The following is a 25,298-nucleotide window of genomic DNA, read 5'->3' on the forward strand; positions in this document are numbered from 1 at the left end:
CCAGCATGTCAACAATAAACTCACTATACATTGTGTGTAATCAGCCAGTAGAATTCATATAGGGCAGGGGCAGGCAACCCACAGCTTTGGAGCCACGTGTCCCTTTAGCCACTCTCCACTGTCTCCCTGTGGCCTTGACAACAAGAAAATCATGTTTTTTTTAACATTTTAAAATTAATTTATCATTATTGCAGGCCTACAGAAATTCTTCATTCTCCAATTATAAAATGTGCAGCCTTTCCACTGAATAAACACAACAGATTGTCAACTAAAATGTGCATAATACGACTACAGAGTGGCGCTTTGCCTCTAAATTTTGCTGAACCTCAACAGCAGTGACTAGTCTTAAGTTTCTGTAGCTAGGCTATGGATTCAAATTCCTAAAAGAGGGAACCAGATAATTTATTTGCTTTCACCACCAACTATACAAAGTTAAAATCACCAAATTATAATACATAGCTCAGTTAAGAGTAGCACCCTTGTAGTAAAACATATTAATGAATGCTCATTTCGATCAATAAATAACGGTAAAAGGCTAATTCAGACTTTATTGGCTGTGTTACCAGGGGTGGCACGGTGGTGTAGTGGTTAGCACTGTCACCTCACAGCAAGAGGGTTCCTGGTTCAATCCCAGGAGAGAGTTTCCATGTTCTCCCCATGTTACCGTGGGTTTTTTCCAGATACTCTGGCTTCCTCCCACAGTCCAAAGACATGCAGGGTAACTAGTGACTCTAAATTGTCCGTAGGTGTGAATGGTTGTCTGTCTCTATGTGTCAGCCCTGTGATAGTCTGGCAACCTGTCCAGGGTGTACCCTGCCTCCCGCTCAATGTCAGCTGGGATAGGCTCCAGCCCCCCCGCGACCCTCAAGAGGATAAGTGGTTACGAAAATGGATGGATGGATGGCTGTGTTACCTCTATTATAAGGCCCAAATAGCCTCTGTCTTGTGGCTTCACGTGGCTCTTTTCATAGTAAAGGTTGTTGACTCCTGATAAAGGGAGTATGAGTGAACAAGATATAAGAGATATGAGCTGAGGACTGGGTTTGACTCTCCTGTTAGACTCTCCTGCACCTGGTTGAGATTAAGTTGCATCTTTATCATTCCTATTGGTTTAAGTTTGGTGCCTTCCTGAGGCACCAGCAGACCTGAGCAGAAGCCTGGAGAGAGAGAGCAATGTGTCAAAGCAAGACATACAGCAGTGTAAAACCTTTGAAGTGGTTTTATTTCTTACATGGTTTTGTGTGAAAAACAATCACATGATTGATCATTTGTGTACAAAAATAGTGGAAACTAGTTTTCATAAAAAACTGTGCAATCAACGGTTCATTCATCGTGTTTAAAACATTAATAAAAGTTGGTCTTACAGGAAAAGGAAAAAGCTCCTAATCTTTGCTCTACCTGAGACTTAGTGTTTTCTTTTTGTTCACAGCTAAAACACTGACTGCGTTTATGAGATAAAGCTCACAGACGGTCCAGTTATTAATGCTACAGAGGTATTTTAGGTCTACAGGTGTTTTTCCATCAATAAAATTGTCACCCCGGTCAGCTTTACCTTCCAACGAGCAGAATGGGTTTTAGTGTGTGAGCGGAAGTGTCTGAACCCAAGTTTCTCATACAGGGCCACACCAGCTGTCTGAGTGGAGCTGGTCTCCAGCACCACTTTTGAGAAGCCTCGTTCCTTACAGAAGTCCACCACAGTCTGAGTCAACTTCGAGCCCAGGCCCAACCGTCTGTACGATGATGAGATGATCATTCTGAACAGTTCCCCATGTCTTTCTTTCCCACTTTGTTTGGCCACTACAGCCACCGTACCCATGATCTGGGCCCTCCCATCAACCTCAGCCTCCGCCACCCAGAAACAGTCATCTGGTCTGCTCATATAGTTCCCTGGGATGTCCTGCATGTCTGTCTGGAGTTTCTCCCTGACGTAGCCGGCATATAGCTCATGGCAGCAGTAGTATACGAGGCCCACCCATGCTCCTGGTAACACCACAGCCGCTAACACAGAGCCCAGCAGGTAGCCAGGAACACAGAGAGCCAGGGTGATGGCGATGTAGAGAGGGCTGGTCATGGCGTTGTAAAAACATGGACGGATGTGCTCCAGGATGCCGTTGCTGAACAGGGTGAGCACAGCGTCCTTGTCTGAGGGACGGTACGGGCGGATCAACACGTGCATGACCAGAGGCAACTAGAGGAAAATAAAAGATTCACACATAAGTTAACTGAGTGTGATCATTTATGTTATATTTTTGAAATTAAGTCAGCTCATAGATTCAAAAACAAAACATAGAAACATTTTGAAAAGTGCATTAATGTAGATGCTTAAGAAAATACTTCTTAAATTAGTGGGTGTTCACAGATATTGAGCATTAGTTACTTGAATATCAGACAATTTTGATCATTTATTACCAAATTTAGTCACATATCCGCAAAAATACCAAATATTTACTACTTCCGTTTTCTCATGTGAGGATTCGCTGCTTTTCTCTTTGCAGTATCATGTTATATTGAGTATTTATGGATGTAGAGCAGAATGAGCTTTATAAAGACCGTGGACTCTGGAAAATTGGAGCAGACATTTTTCTGACAAAACAATCCATTAGTCAAAAAAGCCTCACCACACTAACAGATAAACAAAGAAATCATTGTAATCTGATTATTTGTGGCAGCTGTTTTGCTTCCTGGCAGTGTCATCAATCACTGATTTCCCGTCACAATCATTTTTCAGGTATTAACTCTATGACAGCCATGTGCTCTGCTGAAGCTACTTGCTTGAGAAAACTTGGACGCAGTGGTGTAAGGTAAGAGCTTTGCTACTTTTCCTCCTGTTTGTTTCTTTCTTATCCTTTCTTTTTGCCACTTTTCTCTTTAAATATCATGACTGCTCATTGAATGTGTAAGATGTGCTCAGTTTGTCACATTTTGTGCCTAACTAGCTACTGTATCGTATCATCCTGTCACATGATCAAATAGAGACTTGACATTAGACAATATATTACCATACATGTAGAAGCCAGAATATGTATTTAACCTCTGTTTTTTGAATGAATAAAAGACTGAATGAACTTTATTTGGTAACACTTTACTTGAAGGTATCTACATAAGGGTGATATGACACTGTCATAACTATGACATGACACTGTCATGAACCTGTCATGAACATTATGTACATGTCATAAACATTATGTACATGTCATAAACGTTTGTGACTGCTGTCATTAAGTGTCATTGGGTTTTTGTAATGACAAGTTGACATTGTTTGGGTTGTCTTGATTATGACAACTTGACATTTTGGAATTTCAAAATGGCCGCCATAAAATACAGAATTTCAGCTACCTTGGCCTCTAAACAACCTAAAAACTCAATTAAACATTTTTATATCAATGCCTTTCGAGCAGTACACTGAGCACACAAACTTTTCCAGCGCATCTTTTACTTCCTGTTGCACGTCACCTTCGTCAGAGAGTTTCACCAGGGCGGAGAAGATGTCCTTGTCAGCCTTCATGTACTGTTTAAACCATCTAGTTTTGCTGATTCTGGAGAATCTCCCAACATTGTCAGCTCCAGTGAATGCATGGAATGCTGGTAATGCTCCTGCCTTCTCTTGTCCCAGTGCCTTCCAGATTGGCTCAATCTCTACAGTACCCGATGCCATATGTATTGCACTGTTTCTACAGACAACTGGTCCAGCTGTTAAGCAATATTGACAGTGTTTGTCTAAAATATCAAAAAATGGTTAACTTACAAGAGCGTGGTATTCTTGCATTCACCACAGGCAGAGGAATGGAAAGGGGTCCTCAGGGATATCGCAGACGATGCTTTTTCCTGATTTAATGGGGTTTATGAATTGCTTGATTTTTGATATAAATTTCACTTTTCTATGTGGGACATGCTTTGTCCCAACTCCCAAGAATCAGTGATGTATGTGACTTGAGGGGGCAGTAAGAAGTGTAGCGATTTTTTTTCCCACCCCTAGGGGGCACCACAGCACGATTCTGAGCATAATTTTGAAGTCACCATTGGATTCCTTGACCAAGAAAACATATGATTGGCATGTTTAATTGAGTTTTTAGGTTGTTTAGAGGCCAAGGTAGCTGAAATTCTGTATTTTATGGCTTTTCTGTATTTTGAAATTCCAAAATGGCCGCCATACAGGTGTCTGTGCAAGTGGCAACATTGGTTTTTGGATTCCCCAAGGTCTGCAGATTCCAAAAATGTATAGGTCAACAAATCCCCAAAAAATTCCCACAAAAGTACATTTTTGTACACAGTGAACCTGACTAACAAGTTGACATTAAATTTGTTTGGGATGTCCTTATTATGACAACTTGACATTAACCAGGATGACCAGAAGATGTCTTTATCATGACAATAATAATCATTATGTCAACTTGTCATAAACACAAAAAGAGGTGCATTTCTCGTTAATGTCAAGTTGTTATGACAAAGACATCTTCTGGTAATGTCATCCTGGTTAATGTCAAGTTGTCATTATAAGGACATCCCAAACAAATTTAATGTCAACTTGTCATGACAAAGACAACCTCTGGTAATGTCACTTTAATCGATGTCAAGTTGTCATAATCAAGACAACCCAAACAATGTCAACTTGTCATTACAAAAACCCAATGACACTTAATGACAGCAGTCACAAACGTTTATAACACATAATGTTCATGACAGGTTCATGACCGTGTCTTGTCATGTCACTCCTTCAAGTAAAGTGTTACCCTTTATTTATATAGCACCTTTCACGCAAAAAAGTGCTTTACAATTCAGACGGCAGAAACAAACAGCAAAGAAATAAAACAATGCAATTATACAACACTCGTTCAAAGAGAAAAGAGAAGGATACGTACATTTATCTATCAGTAATTTATCAAGCATTAATTAAAAAAAAACATATATACAAACATACAGGATCTCAGGGTTCTAGAGGGACATAAGGTGATAGGGAATCAGTTATATAGGAGGGGGCGATGCCATTTTGGTTTGCCATTATTTTGTTTCATCCCAAGTTGCTTCAGTTTGGACTTCGGCATGGATGTCTTTGAACGTGTCACAGTTAAGAGTACACTACATACATGCTGAATACCTGTATATGACAAAAATATTAATGAAAATAAGGAATCATTTATTTAATTTAACAGATTTTTTAGTTTATTCTGTTTTTAAAGTTTATGTAGAATAAACGTATATTTTGTTAAAGAATGCTACTGATTATTTTACAAAAAAAAAAAAAAAATTAAGAGAAGAATTGAAAATCATGACAGAGATGGCTTTTAATTTGATGTGAGTCCGTCTGTAGTCCTGCGGTGGCCCCACTGTCTATATTTACGCCGCTGCTATGACTGTTTCTATAAGTTCTTTTGCAGCAGGGGTGTTAAACTCTTTTTACTTCATGGACCACATACAGCCCAGTCTGACCTCAGCTGGGCCGGAACTGTAAAACCATTGCAGAATAACCTGTAAATAACAACACCTCGTAATGTTTCCCTGTCTTTTAGTGTAAAAAAGTGCATTCTGACAACATAAAGCTTTTACTAAACAGATCAACAGTGGAAGACAAAAAAGTGGAAGCTACTGAGGAAGGAATTCAAGTTATTCCCTGCCTTACAGACCATTTACAGATCATGTTGGCACTTAGCAGTGCCTTAGCAAACAGGAAAGTCTGATGCAGCTGCTGATACAGCATTATTTTGCACAGTGTTCAGTATCTTGAAATGTGACCACACTAAGTATTCATTGTACTGTCTGAGAGCTGTTTTATGGTCAGAGAGGAAAAGCCTCTGAAGCAGCATTTCACATACATTAGGCCCCTTAATGTTTAACTTGCTCCTGCAACCTGAACCCTGAGCCCTCACGTGCATCCATACCAGGTGTGCAGGATCATCCAGTGGGTCTGATTGAAATGGCACAAAATGCATGTTTTCAGTATATCTTTACAGTGTTATAAACAGTCTCCTGTGCTAACTTAACCTGTTAGTCGACTGGTAACATGTCCAGCAGCACTAAACTGACGCCATGCCTTCACTTTAGTAACCTATGAACGTTTGCTTATGAGGAAACTCTCTGCAAAACACACTTTAACACCACTCAGCGTGACTTCACGGTCTGCTAGTGACATTACAACACATTTCAATGAAACAAAATGAGACTCTGTTACTTACGTTACTCAGGCAGCTTATGAAACAGGTCCTCCTTGTTAGGAAGCAGCTCAGTCATAACCTCAGGGTCCTATGTTCCCCTGGTTTACATGACATGGCACATGATAAGGACCATACACATATATACATAGACGCCGCATCGACTGCCTGAGCGCGTCCTCGCCGGCCGCCATCTTGGATGGGTCTCGCTTCGCCTCCACAGTGCATTCACTTCTATTGAGGAAGAAGCTGTATGCACAAGTAAAATAGAATAACTCACTGAATTTTCAACTGATTTTCACGCGGTTTGGTTTGTTACAAACGGCACACATGTAGTTATGATACAGGATGCTCTCGTACATTAAACATGCGGGATTTCATGCTTTAATACTTTCTGCAGATAGCAACAGCATGTTATTTAGGTCACAACACAGTTCTTTTATTCACCTCAACCCCAGAGTGGAATATATATATATATATATATATATATATATATATATATATATATATATATATATATATATATATATATACACACACACACACACATATATATACTGTATAAACACAATATACACAATACAAAACATAGCATATTAATAAATGTATTAATATTGATTGAGTTTATTTCTCACACACACTCTCTTTTATACCCACAGCCATCAGACTTTATAATTCTTTGTTAAATAGATGATCTTACAGACTTCTCTGAAATTTTCTTTTCGGGATTAATAAAGTTCTTCTTATTCTTATTACACTGACTGCTGTGATCCCTCAAAAGTAGTAAAAAAACATTTTCAGTATTTACATAAACACTGAAATTAATTTTGGTATTGGTATTATAACTATGAAAATGGGACTGTAGTCAAGATAATTTGAAAAAAGATACAGAAGGATGAGCAGCAGGGGATATTTGCAGCACAGCTGGTGGAAAAGTGAATATGTGCACAAAGGTGTGCTATACATAATATGCTATACTGTGTTTTGTATTGTGTATATGGTGTTTATACAGTATATAAATACTGTGTATATATATATATATATATATATATATATATATATATATATATATATATATATATTTCACTCTGGGGTTGAGGTGAATAAAAGAACTGTGTTGTGACCTAAATAACATGCTGTTGCTATCTGCAGAAAGTATTAAAGCATGAAATCCCGTATTTTTAATGTACGAGAGCATCCTGTATCATAACTACATGTGTGCCGTTTGTAACAAACCAAACCGCGTGAAAATCAGTTGAAAATTCAGTGAGTTATTCTATTTTACTTGTGCATACAGCTCCTTCCTCAGTAGAAGTGAATGCACTGTGGAGGCGAAGCGAGACCCATCCAAGATGGCGGCCGGCGAGGACGTCGGCTCCGATAGGCAGCGGCAGTCAATGCGGCGTCTATGTATATATATGTCTATGATAAAGACATGACCATGGCTCATGGGAGAAAGGGACTGTTCGTTACTTATCACAGGAGGGGAGGGGTGGCTGGGGTGTGACATCATTTTTTTTCTCTCCCCAAGCCACATATATTTTCCCTGAGCCTCCCTGAGTGAGTGTCAGAGTTTTAAAACATACCTTTTGATGTTTGAAAGTGAGAAGTTAATACAAGGCATGCAGCAAGATGTTGTTGTGTTTTACTTCCTGTTTCAAAAACAAATGCAATGCAAGGTACTGTTACGTTCAGGGGAGTTAAATTATGGAATGGTGTGCCATCAGATATTACACATGTATCAAGGGTAGCTGTTTATAAACAGACGTTAAAGAAATACCTGAAGGTACAGAACAATGGCCTAAATTAAAAAGGGTTTGTTACATAATACCTGACTGTACGAAACTTAATGTGAAACTTTCCTGGTCTTTTCATACTCTCAATTATTGTATATACTGTTTACAACAACTTTTGAGCTGTAAATAAATAAATAATAATATTAGTAATTATTATTATTATTTATAGTTTATATTTATTTATTTATTTATTTATATATACCATTATGTATAATAGTATTATAATATATAATATTACAATATTATTTATTTTATAATTTATTTTAGTTTTTAATGATAATAATAATAATAATAATAATAATAATAATAATTATTATTATTATTATTATTATAACAATTTTAATACAGTAAGGACACTTGTTGTCATTGTTGTAATTAGTGCCATAAGTCGTTTTATTGTGGTTAATCTATTAGTTCTGTTTGTTTGTTTTTGTTTTGTTTGTTTATTTGTTTGTTTGTGTTTTGGTTATTGCTTCGTAGTTTTCCTGTTTTCTTGTTGTATATCGTTTTATTTTTGCCTTGGATTTTAAATTACATATTTGTTTTACATTATGATGTCACGTTTGCTTGTGTGGACCCCAGAAAGAGTCGTTGCTACCTTGGTAGTGACTAATGGGGATCCAAATACATAAACAAATAAACAAATAGATAAATCACTAAGTGCTTTGATACTCACTACAGTAATAGGAACACATGCAAATACAATACTCCAGAAACTATTGAGTTGCAGCACAAACAGGTGCTCCAGTGTTACTCAGATAAATGGCGCCCTCTGCTGTTTATCATTTATAATCGACAACCCCAAACTTCCTCACTGAATCAGCTCATCAGGTCTGTTTGTGAAACCTTACTGTGATAGGGTGGATCTGTTTTTTACCCACATTGTATGGATTACACATTTTTGTGTGGATGTTCAGAGTCTTTAAAAGGCTGCAGTCAGTGAGTGTTAGAAACAGGATGACGTGTTAAAGGAACATACAGCGATGTAAAACCTTCAGGAATGGTTTAATTTCTTGCATGTTTTTGTGTAAAATGAGACCAGTCATATGTGAAATAAAATCACAGTAGCTGAAGACAGTATTTATTTGTTAAAAAATGAAGACATTAAGTACGATAACAGAACTACAATTAACAGTCAGCGTATTTTGGTCCAGTAAACTTTTTAGAGGAACAGCAGGGCGTCATGTTTAAAACATTTAGATAGTTGGTCTGACGTGTCTGTGAAACAAAATTTACAGATCATAGTTTCAGTCAGGTGTTAAATGTAGAGATAGCTTATCAGCTGATCAGGATTATTTCAGGACTATAGGTGTTTTTCCATTAATACACCCGTCACCCTGGCCAGCGTTGACATCCAAACAGAGAGCTGTGTTCCCATCTGTGAGGGGACGTGCCTGAATCCCATTTTCTCGTACAGGGCCACAGCAGCGGTGGCTGGAGAGCTGGTCTCCAGCACCACTTTTGAGAAGCCTCGTTCTTTACAGAAGTCAACAACAGTCTGAGTCAACTTTGAGCCCAGGCCCAACCGTCTGTATGATGGTAAGATGGTCATTCTGAACAGTTCCCCATGCCTTTCTTTCCCACTTTGTTTGGCCACCACAGCCACCGTACCCATGATCTGGACCCTCCCATCAACCTCAGCCTCCACCACCCAGAAACAGTCATCTGGTCTGCTCATAAAGTTCCCAGGGATGTCTCGCATGTCTGTCTGGAGTTTCCCCCTGACAAGGCCGGCATATAGCTCATGGCAGCAGTAGTATATGAGGCCCACCCATGCTCCTGGTAACACCACAGCCCCTAACACAGAGCCCAGCAGGTAGCCAGGAACACAGAGAGCCAGGGTGATGGTGATGTAGAGAGGGCTGGTTATGGCGTTGTAAAAACATGGATGGATGTGCTCCAGGATGCCGTTGCTGAACAGGGTGAGCACGGCGTCCTTGTCTGAGGGACGGTACGGGCGGATCAACACGTGCATGACCAGAGGCAACTAGAGGAAAATAAAAGATTCATGTGTGAATTCTCACAGTAAATTGACTGAGTAAGACTATGTTTATAATATTAATTTGCCTGAGGAAGACCAGTGTGCGGGAAATACATATTACTCTTGTTTTTAATCATGTAGGCAATATAATGAACAAAGCAAACATATTGATTTACAGATTGATTGGAGGCCACCTTTTAGAGCAGCTAAACTACATCCTCCTGGGACCTTAACTTTTGTTTGGGAGGCATTTTGTTATTTCCACCTCACGTTCTTCCTCAGCTCTACCCTCTTGAATCGGAGATACTAGTTCTGAAGTGGAGCAACCATCAGTCACTTCCTCTACATGAATGACATCAAGCTATATCCCAGGAATGGGTGAGACATCGACTCACCAATTCACCTCACCAGGATCTACAGCAATGACATCGGAGTGTCATTCGGATTAGATAAGTGTGGTCGGATGGTGTCAAAGAGAGGGAAGATCGTCATAACTGAGGGGGTTTAACCACCAGAAGGCAGCATTACAGATGTTCAGGACAGCTACAAATACCTTGGGGTCGCGCAGGCATATGGGAACCATGAGGAGGCCGCAAGGAAGTCGACCACAGCCAAGTACCTACACACAGTAAGGCAGGTCCTGAAAAGTCAGCTGAATGGAAAGAACAAGGCCCAAGCCATCAACGCGTATACTCTGCCAGTCTACAGATACCCTGCTGGTACAATAAGCTAGCCAAAGAAAGAGACAGAGGCCACTGATATCAGGACTAGGAAGCTTCTCACAATGCATGGAGAGTTTCATCCCAAGTCCAGCACCCTGAGACTGTACACTAAGCAGAACGAGGTTGGCTGAAGACTTGTGAGTGTCAGAGCCACTGTCCAGGACGAAACAAACAAGATCCAGGAATACATCAGGAAGACTGCCCCCAAATATGAGCTGCTAAGTGAAAACTTCAGGCAGCAGAAACCCAAGAATGCAGAAGAGGAGGATGAACCATCATGGAAGGACAAGCCCCTGCACGACATGTACCACCGACAGATTGAAGAAGTGGCCGACATCAAGAAATCCTACCAGTGTCTGGAAAAGGCTGGACTGAAAGACAGCACAGAAGCACTTACCATGGCAGCACAGGAACAGATGCTTAGTACAAGATCAATCAAAGCAGGGGTCTACCACAGCAGATAGGACCCCAGGGGCAGGCTGTGCATGCAAAGATGCTCCTGAGACAAGATGCAGGCAGGAAGAGTGTACATGGGACGCCATAACCAAGTGGCTGGCATAGTGTACAGGAACATCTGCACTGAGTCCCAAGGTCAGAATGGAAGACACCTTCTAAGGTGGTTGAGAATGACCGAGCTAAGATCCTGTAGGACTTCCAGATCCAGACTGACAAACTGGCGATGGCTAACCAAACAGACATCGTGTTCATTGACAAACAACAGAAGAAGGCAGTGGTGATAGATGTAGCAACCCAGGGCGATAGCGACACCAGGAAGGAGGAACAAGAGAAGCTGGAAGAATACCATGGGCTGAAAGAGGAGCTAGAAAAGATGTGGGGAGTAAAGGTAACAGTGGTGCCAGTGGTAATCGGAGCACTGCGGGCTGTGACCCCCAAACTGGGAGAACAAATATCATCGATTATTATTTTGTTTTCATGAAAATTGGAAGCTGCACTGAGTGGCAAAAGCATGGGATGGTTTTACTTTTAAAGCTTGGAAAATTAGGCAAACTAGAATGAATATAACTGGTCTCACACCTGTGTACATGAAAAACCTATAGTCTGCCTTGTAAGCTGTTTGTGTTGGGCATCTTTTCATGGAAGATATCAGAATACAGACCTCACATTTGAGTAAAAAATTTTTGCTGGACATAGGTTAGTCCATCTAAATGTCAATAGGCCTATATCTTAGCACTATTTAGTCATACATATTTTACAGTATATATTATGATGGTCAATTTGAGAATTTATCAGCAGTCAGGTGAAAGTCATTTGAAAATCTAGTTGCAGTTGCATCTTCGTAAATCAGCGATCACAAAACGATAAAAAAAAATCATCTCTGAAGTAAATGAGTACCGCAGAACATAAGGCACCGTCTCCTGGCTGATGAACCGAGTTTGTAAAAAGTCCCACAAACCGATGGGTGACATCATAGTGGCTGTGTCCACCTTTTTTTATACAGTCTATGCAAGCAACTCAACGTTAGCTGTAACTCGAGTTCAGGCCTTTGGTGTGCCAGAAACCTCTCCAGTTTAATTCACCACAAATGACACTTAAATACAACTTAACCTGACTTAAGTCTAGTTTTCTGCTGACCAATTATAACATCACATTTTAATGAAAACTGATGCTCTCTTACCTTACGTTACTCAGACAACTTGTGAAACTGGTCCTTGGCGAGGAGCAGAATGATCCAGCTCGCGGCTCACATGAACTATGAACCCGATTAAAAGTTAACTTTAATGAGTGTTACGTTAACACAATAATGGTGCCAAGAGCTGCATTGAGGCATTGTTTTCAGTTCATGTCAGGTCAAAGTTACCTACAGCAGCAATTAAAGATTACATCACTTGCAGACTGACAGCTCCAGTGTTACTCAGATAAATAGCGCCCTCTACTGTTAGTGTGAGAGGTTGGATCTGTTTTTTACCCACATTATATGGATTACAAATTTTCCTGTGGATGTTCAGAGCCTTTAAAGGTTTGCAGTCAGTGAGTGTTAAGAAGAGGATGATGTGTTAAAGCAGAACATACAGCAGTGTAAAACCTTCAGGAATGGTTTTATTTCTTACATTTTGTGTAATAACAGTTCAATGAGATCAGTCATATGTGAAATAAAATCACGGTAGCTGAAGCCAGTATTCATTTGTTAAAAAATGAAGACTACAATTAACAGTCGTAACAGGCGTATTTTGGTCCAGTAAACTCATAAGAGCAACAGCGTGTTGTGTTTAAAACATTTAGATAAGTTGGTCTGATATGTTTGTGAAACAGAACTTACAGATCATAGTTTCAGTCAGGTGTTAAATGTAGAGATAGCTTATCAGCTGATCAGGATTATTTCAGGACTACAGGTGTTTTTCCATCGCTACAACCGTCACCCTGGCCAGCACTGACATCCAAACAGAGAGCTCTGTCCCCATCTGTGAGGGGACGTGGCTGAACCCAAGTTTCTCGTACAGGGCCACAGCAGCAGCCTGAGTGGAGCTGGTCCACAGCACCACTTTTGAGAAGCCTCGTTCCTTACAGAAGTCCACCACAGTCTGAGTCATCTTTGAGCCCAGGCCCAACCGTCTGTATGATGGTGAGATGATCATTCTGAAGAGTTCCCCATATTTTTCTTTCCCACTTTGTTTGGCCACTACAGCCACCGTACCCATGATCTGGGCCCTCCCATCAACCTCAGCCTCCGCCACCCAGAAACAGTCATCTGGTCTGCTCATATAGTTCCCTGGGATGTCCTGCATGTCCGTCTGGAGTTTCGTCTTGACGTAGCCGGCATATAGCTCATGGCAGCAGTAGTATACGAGGCCCACCCATGCTCCTGGTAACACCACAGCCCCTAACACAGAGCCAAGCAGGTAGCCAGGGACACAGAGAGCCAGGGTGATGGCGATGTAGAGAGGGCTGGTCATGGCGTTGTAAAAACATGGACGAATGAGCTCATGGACAACATTGCTGAACAGGGTGAGCACCGTGTCCCTGTCTGAGGGACGGTACGGGCGGATCAACACGTGCATGACCAGAGGAACCTAGAGGAAAATAAAAGATTCACATGTGAAATCTCACAATACCTTAACTGGGTAGTAAAGTATAAAGGCATGCAGATTGCATTATTCATGTTTGTCTAGTTGGTTTCACACCTATGTGCATGAAAAATCTAGTATCAGGTGCATCTTTGTAAATCAACAATCACATTAAAAGAATCGTCTGTGAAGTTACAGTTTGGGCTGAGGTCTCTGGTTGGTTTAATCTGGAAGTGAAGGCAAAGATTAAGTTATTAAACAACTTTTTAGGTTACACTTTTGCTAGCTTATTAAGTGACAAGACAACTAATTCGAACTGGAAATTAGCGTCGCCCTGGGTCCCACGACAAAAAGCCAATGGGATTTTTTTCATTGAATTTTGGTTCATTACAGAAAATAAGCTCTGTGGCAAACAAAAGTTTATGACACAGGTTTTGTTCAATGAGATAATCTTAACAAATGATTACCACTTCTATCATTTTTGAAGCGTAAACGCAATTGCCAGAAGTAAAATGCTAACATTAGGCTGTAAACAAACTACACCATAGTTGCATCGACACCACCACAGCGAGGCTGTGAAGCTGTTTTGGTGTTATGACACTCTGTGGTCTCATTTAGCCACTTGTTAGCAACCACCTTTGTTAACACACATGAAATCTTCAAAATTCTCAAGTGGGGGGGTTTACTGTCATATTTTATGTCGCAGAATAAAAACTGACAGTCTCATAAGCTTTTGTTACCCGAAGACCTTATTTCAGACATCTAACCAAAAACCCATTTGATGAACCCACTGACTTTGAGACGATGAAACTGGAAATCCAACAATGATAACTCATCTCTGTGTTTTAGGACTCACTCCTGTAGCACTCTACGGGAGCCAACAAACACTGTGTGTGACCCAGAACATAAGGCACCGTCTCCTGGCTGATGAACCAAGTTTGTAGAAAGCCCCACAAAACAATGGGTGACATCACAGTGGCTGTGTCCACTTTTTTTTTTTTTTTTTTTACAAAGTCTATGCAAGCAACTCAATGTTAGCTATAGCCTGAGTCCAGGCCTTCAGTGTGCCAGAAACCTCTCCAGTTTAATTCACCACAAATGGCACTTAAATACAACTTAACCTGACTTAGGTCTAGTTTTCTGCTGACCAATTATAACATCACATTTTAATGAAAATTGATGCTCTCTTAACTTACGTTACTCAGACAACTTGCGAAGCTGGTCCTTGGCGAGGAGCAGAATGATCCAACCTGCAGCTCAAATGAACTATGAACACACAGAAGCACCATGAACCTGATTAAAAGTTAAGTTTACATAGGGATACGTTAACATAACCATGGCGCTGACAAAGAGCTGCTTTAAGGCATTATTTTGATTTCATGTCAGGTCAAAGTTACTCACAGTGGCAAGTGAAGATCACACCACTCTCCGTGCAGAAACATGTTAAGGTTGTAAATGTTTCCATATACTGTTTTCAAGAGATCTCAGCCTCTGCGGTCTTTGATATTAGATGCAGTTGGGTGCAATCATTTATTAACTAAGATACACAAGAACTGGCCAGTGATGTTTTCCTGGGATGACATTAGACTCTCACTGCTGATTTATTACAGACAGTTAACAGCCTCAAACCACAAGAAACGCACAGGTTTTTTTTAACATAAGTTTGCACAGTGGCATCAACAGGAGGGGGCATGAAGGGTCCTCTTGGCTTTAGGTGCAAACTGTGATCACTGTATAAATATTGGTATTAAGTACACATGCAGATGCAGATAAAGTGTGACTGTGATATTGTTCTGTTGCTGCGGACTATACACTTTACAATACAGTTGCACTTTATGCTTGTAGGTGTTGTTTATTTGTGGGTAACCAGGTTTAGGGAGAACATAACCTGTACAGCAGTACACTGAAGAAAGCCACAATGGTTGTCTTTTTTTATGCTAACCCATTAAAGGTGCAGTGTGTAGGATTTAGTGGCATCTACTGGCAGAAATGGTACATAAATATAATAGCTTATATTTTCAGAACCACTTCATATTCAGCTTGTAATTTATCTGGTATCTCAATAAACATTCAAGTCATACATTACTGGTTAAGTTCTTGCTGCACACCCTGCTGCCGGCCAGTCGCAGCAAACCTGTTTTTAGTTGTTTTTACAAATGGGTGTGCCAGTTAAGCCTCATGAAGGGATATGCTTCTCAATTACCTCATTCTAGCCATTTGGTTTAATTTGCCCTGACATGTCCGTGTCTGAGATCTCTGCTGCCATCCCACAGCATTAAAGGTTAGAAATTTGTTCTGAAAATTTACAAGCGACTTACCTGTCCAGAAACAATGTTCCAGCTACTCTGGGAAGACCTAACTGTGAATAAGTTTGATATAAGAGTAACACTGAAGATATGACAAGTGAATAAAATAATTTGAATCAGCATAAATAATTCTAAAAATGCAATAATCCCATAACGGTAACACTTTACAATAAGGTACACAAAATTAGAGTAGTTACTGAGGAACTAATGAGTAGTTACTGAGGAACTAAGCTACACAAAATTAGAGTAGTTACTGAGGAACTAATGAGTAGTTACTGAGGAACTAAGCTACACAAAATTAGAGTAGTTACTGGCATGATACGTAGCTGGTTACCATGACAGTTTAACGGCACAACAACAAACACCAGCACCCAACAAACTCACCCCGGGAGAGCAGTGTTCGTGTCCTGTGAGATTATAACCCTGTTCTTTTTTCCTAACCCTAACTGCGTGTTTGTCATTGAAGGAAAAAAAAAAAACCCATCAATTTGCGGTGTGTTGTACTGATGTAGTGCGTTTAATTTGAAAGAAGACAATGCATGTAACAGGCAGAACTTGACACGGTGTCCCAGAACGTCAACAACCAACGCACCCAGGGTACCTTTCTCATTGTATGTGGATGTGGAAAGTCCATGACCAAACATGGATATATGACGAGGTCAGAGCGACAATGTGTTGTCTGGGATGGGTCATTTTACGCCTGTTAAATGCATTGTGTCTTTTCAAAGTACACTTCCGTCTGACGCCGCCTGTCCACATATCATACTGCTGTGACAGGTGTCATGTGGCTGACCGGCGGCTTATCATAACACCATGAAAGGTCCTGGCTGGTCACATTATATGAATACAATTCTGCAATCAATGCTGTTCCTTCTGGTTTAATCCATCTTATTACAGAGCAGTTATGTTTTGGTGAAGGAAAAATCCCAGAGGCTCCATTTGCATTGATTTTGAATGGTATCAACATATTTGACGTGTATCTCATGTGTCGTTGTGTTCTGGTTTATACCTGACATTTTTTGTACATTGTTTTAGAATATATTACAGAGATGCTGACATTATGAAAATTAAAAGATGCAGAATGCGTTCCGTCACTCGGGCATTCGGAACAGAACGTAGTTCTGTAGTTCCATAGAACCTCTCTGATGGGGCCAAAAGTTTGTAAATACAAGTGGAGTGTTGCAACAGACAGTTTGAATCCAGCAGTCAAACAGTGCAGACAGACATCACAACTTGACTCGAATTTGTAAAGAGATCCACAACACCACGAAGATGCTCGGACAACGTATTTTTGGCCGAAAGGTTTGTCTTTTATCTATCTTTCTGTAGATCCATGGCTTTTAATGTGACCTTGTGAAATGAAAAAAGTTTCCATGACTTCAGTGTGTTTTTCGATACTTTCAGTTAGGGCTGCACGATTAATCGTAATAAAATCGTGATCTCGATTCAAATGCATATGCGATTTAATTTTTCCCGACTCCCGGCTCGTTATACCACGTGATGCAAAGCGACAGTCGGCCGGCAATTTGGAAAGCAGCGAGACAAGGGGGAAACACACTGTAGCTTCAGTTTGTGCCTCATACAGATCTGCTGGTAAAGTTAACTTAGCGTTAGCAAGCGTGATAAAAGACGGCAGAGAGGCGACGTTGTGCAAATAAACCAACGATTTATTAATTTTCTGTAGCAGTAAACACCTGGGCCGATAACAAATGTGTTAACTAACTATGCTAAAGCTTTACAAGCTATTCAGGGCTGCCGACGATAACGTTAACATGACAAACAGCAAGGCTAACGTTACGGCTAACAAGCTAACGCACTGACACTCCTCAGACACACACACACACACATACCGGACAGCCTCTCAGTCCTTAGCCGCTAACTCATGTAGCTCATGTACAACACAGGTACCACACAGAAACTTTTACAAAGGGTCATAATGTGCATCTAGTGACTGCCAAATCGCCAGCTAAAGATGTTTACACTGCGGACATGGAGAACAGCTGCCTGCTCTCATGGGACAAAGATCCTCTGAGAAGAAAGACGGTTCACTCTACTCTGTCGCCAGGAACAAACTGGGAGGCAAAGATCCTCTCTGAGGAAGAGGGCTCACTTTGCTGCAGGGTTCACCAAAAGGTTTTTTTTTTTTGTTTGTTTCTTTTAATAAATTGAACACACATTAAAGAACATACAACATCCTGTAGAGAATAATACATATAATACAATACGATAAACATTGTCAAATTAAATGAAGGAAGAGGATTTTTTTAAAGGCAAATAAAATATTGGGGATTTATGTAAAAATATACATAGGACATATATAATTATAAGATATGTAGGCTATGTTAGGTGAATACTCCTGTCAAATGCATGGTGTTGAAACTTTTAATTCTGACTTAATTCCAGGCCTGGAATACCTACCTCAGAAAAATGTTGTTCAACATTGATATTATTGTTAAAATTGTTCAAAAGCTGTAAGAGAAGACAAGAGACTAAAGCTAAAACAGGAGTGTTCCCTCTGACCAGGGTTTATGTGCCCTGTGTCTCTTGTATCAGGCACAATCATAGGCTTTGTTATTTAATGATATTTTTATTATTTATTTATAATTTTTGTTACTTTTCCTTTTGTATTAGGAAATAAGCACAATATATCTTTATGTTGAAAAAAATCGTGATCTCAATTATAAGCCAAAAAATCGTGATTCTCATTTTTTCCAGAATCGTGCAGCCCTACTTTCAGTCAAATTATAGTCTATCTAGAGGTTTTTTTGTAGGCTGACACAGATGCCAGTGTTACCATGATTCCCTTGACAAAAGCAGAGGTGATTTTCCCGTTATATTCGATTATTGCAGGAAAACGACAGTTTATGATACTTGTGTGTTTTGTACAGCAAATAATCTTCAAATATTTACACCACTATTATGATTTTTGAGGTGTAAATGTAATCAGCGGAAGTAAAAAGCTAATGTTATCTAAATTACTTCATTCACTACCCCAACAAGGCTGTGAAGCTGTCAACGTGATGACGCTCTGTAGTCTCATTTAATCACTCATTAGCAACCACCTTTGTAAGACACCTAAAGGCTTAAAATTTCACAAGTGGGATATTTACTGACATATCTTATGTCCTAGAACAAAATGTGGAAGTCCTTGTGTTAAGCACAGACCGTATTTCAGGCACCTAACCAAAACCAGATTCAAAAAAACTCACTGATTTCAAGATAAGGAAACCAAGCGTGCAAAAATGCAAACTCATTTTCGGCGTTTAGGACTCATTCCCGGACTACTCTATAAAGGCATTTTAATTTTCAGTCAATGTTCATCTTATTTTTCTTTATTCTTAACAGAAGAAACAACGATCTCATAAGAAGACTGTGGCTGATGAGAAGAGACTGCAATCCAGCCATCAGACAAGGTAAGGACATACACTTCAATACAAAATACACTTCAGTGGTCTGTTTCATTCGCTGCCTTTATGAAGGGTTTAGAAGGATTTTACCAGAAATAAAGCAGTATTAATACAAGTATTTACATTTTTTTAGTATGTAGTTTCTTGGTAGTAATCCAAACCTTTAAGAGTCAGAGAGTGCCAGAGCTGCAGACCTGAGATTGGAAAGCAAAATTTTTATTGTTTTTTAACTGGTAAAATCTTGGAGCGCTATATACAGGCAACATGATTAGTGTTTTTAGTGTCAAATATTTAAGTTTGACGCAAATTGTTTGTGATTGTGTTAACTGTGAGAGTAATTTTTTTCTGGAAACAACTCTTGCACATGATTTATGATTCATTTATCTGGCCTCGAAAGTAAGAAACTAACTGTGTCTCTCTTAACCACCAGCGGCGGTGTCCAGGATGTACCTGCTGCTCCAGTCTCAGCAAAGCCAGCTGAGTCTTGGGAGGACCAACAGGCAAAGAAGAAGAAATGGTGGAATCGCCTCTTCGGTTACCTTGACGTATGTTTGACGTCAGAGTGTCAGAGCTTCACATTAATCTCATTTTAGTAGACTGTAACATTTATATTTAAACATTTTAGTTGGAAATGGCTGCAAACAAGAGAAGTTTAAAACTGTTTTCTCATAATATTGCTTTGGTTTTCACTCTACAGAAGGAAAGTGTTCCTGTTAGGAGGCCTTCAGCCCCACAGAGTGCGTTTTTGTTTCTACAGACATGTTGTTTGCTAACTCTTTAATTTTCTCCACAATACCCCAGAGATGACCACAAGGACACAGAATGTCTGTATGATTTATCTCTTTAAAATAACCAACCATGTTTCTCTTTAGACCTACTGTCACCAGACGCTCAAACTGTGTCACAGAAGGAAGCCATTATGAAACCAAAATGAAACATATGCAAAAATGTCTCTTTTTATCGTCTTGCCTTCTGCAGAAGCTTGATGAATGTCAGGGACGTTCATTCGTCCATAGACGCTCAAGTTAAAATCCCCTTCCTGCAGTTCTTTAAGGATGTGGTCTCTGCCCAGGCACCTGACTTCTGGGACACTCTGCAAAAGGTAAGTCAGCTGACTTTACATTCTGTTGTTTCACCTCCTGACCGTCTGTGCTCTGTGTTTAAACTCTTCTCTGTGTATTCAGGACGCTCATGAGTTCCTGACTGCAGTCCTGGAACAGATGAGAGGTCTGGCCCCTCTGCTGCAGGAGACAGCAGCTTTCGTGGGCACACATTATACCTGCCCTGTAGAGGATCACCTGGTGATCACAAAGGAGAACACCAGGACATGCAAAAGGTGAGACTGCACAGTTCAGGGTCACACACAGTCAGTTTTTAATGGTGCCACCTTAATGATCTGGTCTTGAATAAGCTCTGCTCTTGTCCTGTTATGAAACAAAATTGTATTGTGACCACTGCAGCCAATATTAATGTGTATTGTCTCTTTAATGTGCAGCTGTGGAGCACAGTCAACGAGACAGGAGGAGTTCACAAACCTGTCTCTAGACCTCATCCCTGGAGGCTCTGTGGAGGAGATGCTCCAGGAGTACCTTAAGGTAAGATCCACAAATCCTCCTTCAGTCACATGATCACTGACTGATCTAAAACATCATGCAACAAACACTACAGACACACACACACACACACACACACACACACACACACACACAGCCTCTGTCTGAGCATGTGGACGTGTTGTAGTTGTGTTCATAACACACAGCCTGTTTCTCTGTGCTGCTCTGCAGGAGACGGAGGTGGAGTTCAGGTGTGACTGTGGAGGGAACACGTCGAGCTGCAGATCATCCCTCCTCACTCTGCCACAGTAAGTGACATCACATCTGACATAAAGGATCACCTGACCTGGGTGGTTCCCAAACTGGGGCCCACTGACCCTGAGGGACCCTTGAGAGTCAGTTGATCTAACAGAGGCACCCTTTGTGGCAGTAAGACACGCACCGGGCAGCAGCAGTTTGTGACACTGCCTGCAACAACTGTAGTATAAAGGGAAAGAAAGTCTGTGTAGGGCAGGCAGGAGGGGAGGCGAATGGGTCAAACAGACTCTGGACTTTCTTTGTTGCCTAAACTTTAGTTTAAAGTTAGTTTAAAGTTAGGCAAACTTTAGTTGCCTAAACCTGACATAGAAAGGAAGTAAACATAAAAATGAAGTCTTTTACCTACTTTGCAAGTTTATTTTGAGAGAGAACGTATGCATGTAACGAGCAGAAACTGCACATTTCCTGTGAAAACAGAAAAGTGTATTTGAAAAGACACAATGCATGTAAGGAGCGTAGATGATCATGTCATCCCTGAATATCCAAAGCTGACGCAGGGGGGTACCTAGGGTGTCATATTTTGAGGTGTAGGTCCACTGACAAAGCGTCAGTATCTGACGAGTTAGGATGAGAATGTGTTGCTTCACTTTGTCTTTAGGCTCAACATTAATCCTTTCATATTTTCATACCTTTTCCCTCAGAGTGCTCATCCTGCAGCTGAAGAGGTTTCGCTACTCTCCCTTCTTTGAGCTTGAGAAGGTTGATGACCCTGTCAGGCTGACAAGGGACCTGCTGGTCTCCTCCACACAGGTAAAGAAAACACAAAAATCAGGCTCATGTGAAAGTAAACATGTGTACAGTGTGTGCTGTTGTATTGTGCGTGTACGTGTGAAGCTAACTCTTATGAACTGTGTTCCTTCACAGGATGGAGGCTGTTACAGCCTGATCAGCGCCATCAGCCATTTTGGCTCCACAGAAATGGGTAAGAGAAGCACACACTGAAGGCTGAATGTGATCGTCTGTCGTCCTCTGTCATGTTGTAGATAGAAACGTTTCAGGTCCTGATGGAATTAACCAATTATAATTATTCACTTTATTTATTCTGAGTAGCTTTTAGTGGAACTTTATCCTTTTCTGTGTGAAACTGGTCGTTATTTTGTACTATTTTGATTGATAAATTTAGTTATTAGCACTCTCTGCTTTATTTGGAACTATTTTCTGCTACTTCTGATATTTTATGTAGAAAACCATAAAAGTTTTAAACATCATGTCATATTCAGAATCTTTTTGATACCACTCTCTAAGTTGTAACTAATGGTTTTATGAATGGTTAAGAAATAAATAATGCTTTATAGGTGAGTTATATGCCGAGCTGTCGTGATTCTGAAAATTCCCCTTTGTCTGTTATCAATTAACCTTCATAACCTCCACTATGTTTTAAGATATTAATCAAGATCTCTCTCTTCATAGGACACTACATCAGCGAAGGCATCCACCCAGACAACAATCCGGATGAACCAGATGATCATTGGCTCACCTACAATGATTCAGTGGTCTTTGAGACGTCCGGCAACTTAGTCTGTGAGCAGCAGGAGAGGGGTGCTTACATCCTGTTCTACAAGAGAAGTAAGAGGACAACACCGTCACATCCTTAACTCAAGTCCTGAAGAAGAGAGAGATTTTTAAATGCGCCAACATAGTGTTTATATCAAGTGTGTTGTCTTCATTCTCAGTAGTGTAACCCAACTGACGACGTGATGTCGGACTAAGAGACCTGGACACAGTCAAGACGTGATGTCGGACTAAGAGACCTGGACACAGTCAAGACGTGATGTCGGACTAAGAGACCTGGACACAGTCAAGACGTGATGTCGGACTAAGAGACCTGGACACAGTCAAGACGTGATGTCGGACTAAGGGATCTGGATACACCACACGGAGACAGGATGACCATCATGGAGCCAGGAGACCCGCCGCGGGACAAGGAAGGTAAGTGAGTTTCTAATCTTGTCTGTTTTCTTGGTGCAGTTGTTCAATGTGACGGTGGACAACTGATGACCAGGAAAGACGACTGGAGGATGAACGAAGAAGATGTCCCGTGGCCAGAAGCAGCTGACGATTCCCTTGCCCTTAGGAGGATGGCCCCCCCCCAGAGAGCCTGGTTCCTCCCAAGGTTTCTTCCTTTAAAAAAACGTATTGTTTTTTGTAAAATACACACTTATTCTGATTTTGATGCCTACAACACGTTCCAAAAAAGTTGGGAGAGGGGCAACAAAAGACCGGGGAAGTTGTTGAATGCTCAAAAAACACCTGTTGGTTTGAGAACAACTATTCTCAATGCACAATTACAAAGAATTTTCACCATCAACAATCTATAATATCATCAAAAGATTCAGAGAATTCTCTGCATTTAAGGGGCACAGGTTCAGTCCAATACTCTGCACGCTGGAACAGAGAGCTGGTGAGTCACTGGCGTCCGCTGAATGCACACAAACAGCAAACAGTTCAGAGGTGTCCAGCGGTACAGTTAGGAAGCAGACAGGAAGTGGCATCAGATGAGCAGAGGGTTTGATATAAGGGGAACACACAAGGGAAGCCAACACATTTGTGAGGAGCTGACTGTAGGTAGGTCGTAACCATTGAGGAACCAGCGGTGATGATGAGTGGATTCTGTGGCGGACACACAAAGGCAGAATGTGCAGCCATGCTGTAAGGTAATCCACAGTGCAAGAAATCACAGGCAGCAGAACAGGTAAACTCACAACAGAGAGCTGACTGGCAGTCAGAGGCAGTGCCAGACATTGTAGACATCCGGGGCTTAAGCGTGGTCTAACTATATTTCTACTATATTTTGAAAAAAGACTGACCTACAATAGATTCAAGTTACTGTATACTCAACCTGTTGCCCCTTGCTGTGAATCATCTTCCTCCTCTTCCCTGACTTCCCCTGACTCATCTTTGGGTCAAAGTAAATGCAGTACATTGTTTATGATATAGCCTACTGTAATATAATATAATATAATATACTCGTACTCGTACTCGTCGTCCTCTGCTTATCCGGGTCCAGGTCGTGGGGACAGCAGCCTCAGCAAAGAAGCCCAGACAGTCATCTCCCCAGCCACCACTGTCAGCTCTTTCGAGGGAACCCTGAGGCGTTCCCAGGCCAGCCGGGCGATGTCTCCTCCCGGTTGGACATGCCCGAAACACCTCCCAAGGGAGGCGTCCGGAAGGCATCTTTACCAGATGACCAAACCACCTCAAATGGCTCCTCTCAATGTGGAGGAGCAGTGGCTCTACTCCGAGTCCCTCCCAGATGTCCGAGCTCCTCACCCCATCTCTAAGGCTGAGCCCAGCCACCCTGTGGAGGAAACTCATTTCGGCCGCTTGTACTCGCGATCTTGTTCTTTCGGTCACTACTCAGAGCTTGTGACCATAGGTGAGGGTTGGAACGTAGATCGACCGGTAAATCGAGAGCTTCGCTTTCTGGCTAAGCTCCCTCTTCACCACAATGGACCGGTTGAGGGCCTGCATCACTGCTGACGCCGCCCCAATCCGCCTGTCAATCTCCTGCTCCATCCTACCCTCACTTGTGAAAAAAAGATCCCGAGATACTTAAATTCCTCCACCTGAGGCAGGACCCTCCCCCCAGACCTGGAGTGGGCAATCCCCCCTTTTCCGGCTGAGGACCATGGCCTCAGACTTGGAGGTGCTGATTCTCATCCCAGCCGCTTCACACTCAGCTGCAAACCGTCCGAGCAAGAGCTGGAGGTCACTGTTCGATGGGGCTGGGAGGACCACATCATCCGCAAAAAGCAGGGACGAGATCCTCCCGTCACCGAACCTGACACCCTTCACCACTCGGTTGTGCCTAGACATTCTGTCCATGAAAGTTATGAACAGAACCAGTGACAAAGGGCAGCCCTGGCAGAGTCCAACTCTCACCGGGAACAGGTCCGACTTACTGCCGGCTATGCAAACCAGACTCGCAGTCCTTCGGTACAGGGACTGGATGGCCCCTAGCAAGGGGTTTACAACCCCATACTACCGGAGCACCCCCCCACAGGATTATAATATAATATAATATAATATAATATAATATCTAATAC

At 41.3% G+C, this 25,298-nt stretch overlaps 3 protein-coding genes and 1 long non-coding RNA gene across 4 annotated transcripts; 1 reads left to right on the forward strand and 3 right to left on the reverse strand.

The window, feature by feature from the left end:
- Window positions 1–1,201: 1,201 nt before the first annotated feature.
- LOC117257323 (putative N-acetyltransferase camello) lies at window positions 1,202–6,333 on the reverse strand. Its single transcript, XM_033627469.2, has 2 exons — window positions 6,171–6,333; window positions 1,202–2,188 (listed from the first exon to the last, which is right to left on the reverse strand). The coding sequence occupies exon 2, from the start codon at window positions 2,174–2,176 to the stop codon at window positions 1,505–1,507; it is 672 nt and encodes a 223-aa protein (XP_033483360.2). The 5' UTR covers window positions 2,177–2,188; window positions 6,171–6,333; the 3' UTR covers window positions 1,202–1,504.
- A 2,673-nt stretch (window positions 6,334–9,006) lies between these two features.
- LOC117257433 (putative N-acetyltransferase camello) lies at window positions 9,007–12,561 on the reverse strand. Its single transcript, XM_033627619.2, has 2 exons — window positions 12,282–12,561; window positions 9,007–9,929 (listed from the first exon to the last, which is right to left on the reverse strand). The coding sequence occupies exon 2, from the start codon at window positions 9,915–9,917 to the stop codon at window positions 9,246–9,248; it is 672 nt and encodes a 223-aa protein (XP_033483510.2). The 5' UTR covers window positions 9,918–9,929; window positions 12,282–12,561; the 3' UTR covers window positions 9,007–9,245.
- Window positions 12,562–12,683: 122 nt separating this feature from the next.
- LOC117256715 (putative N-acetyltransferase camello) lies at window positions 12,684–15,256 on the reverse strand. Its single transcript, XM_033626305.2, has 3 exons — window positions 15,070–15,256; window positions 14,865–14,934; window positions 12,684–13,674 (listed from the first exon to the last, which is right to left on the reverse strand). Exons 1-3 carry the CDS (start codon window positions 15,108–15,110, stop codon window positions 12,991–12,993), a joined length of 795 nt encoding a protein of 264 aa, XP_033482196.2. The 5' UTR covers window positions 15,111–15,256; the 3' UTR covers window positions 12,684–12,990.
- Window positions 15,257–22,111: 6,855 nt separating this feature from the next.
- LOC144464679 (uncharacterized) lies at window positions 22,112–23,359 on the forward strand. The gene is made up of 3 exons (XR_013492342.1): window positions 22,112–22,174; window positions 22,663–22,818; window positions 22,926–23,359. It is a non-coding gene; the product is annotated as an uncharacterized LOC144464679 (long non-coding RNA).
- Window positions 23,360–25,298: the final 1,939 nt, after the last annotated feature.

Source organism: Epinephelus lanceolatus, chromosome 1 (genome assembly GCF_041903045.1).
Source record: "Epinephelus lanceolatus isolate andai-2023 chromosome 1, ASM4190304v1, whole genome shotgun sequence".
Taxonomy (NCBI): Eukaryota; Metazoa; Chordata; class Actinopteri; order Perciformes; family Serranidae; genus Epinephelus; species Epinephelus lanceolatus.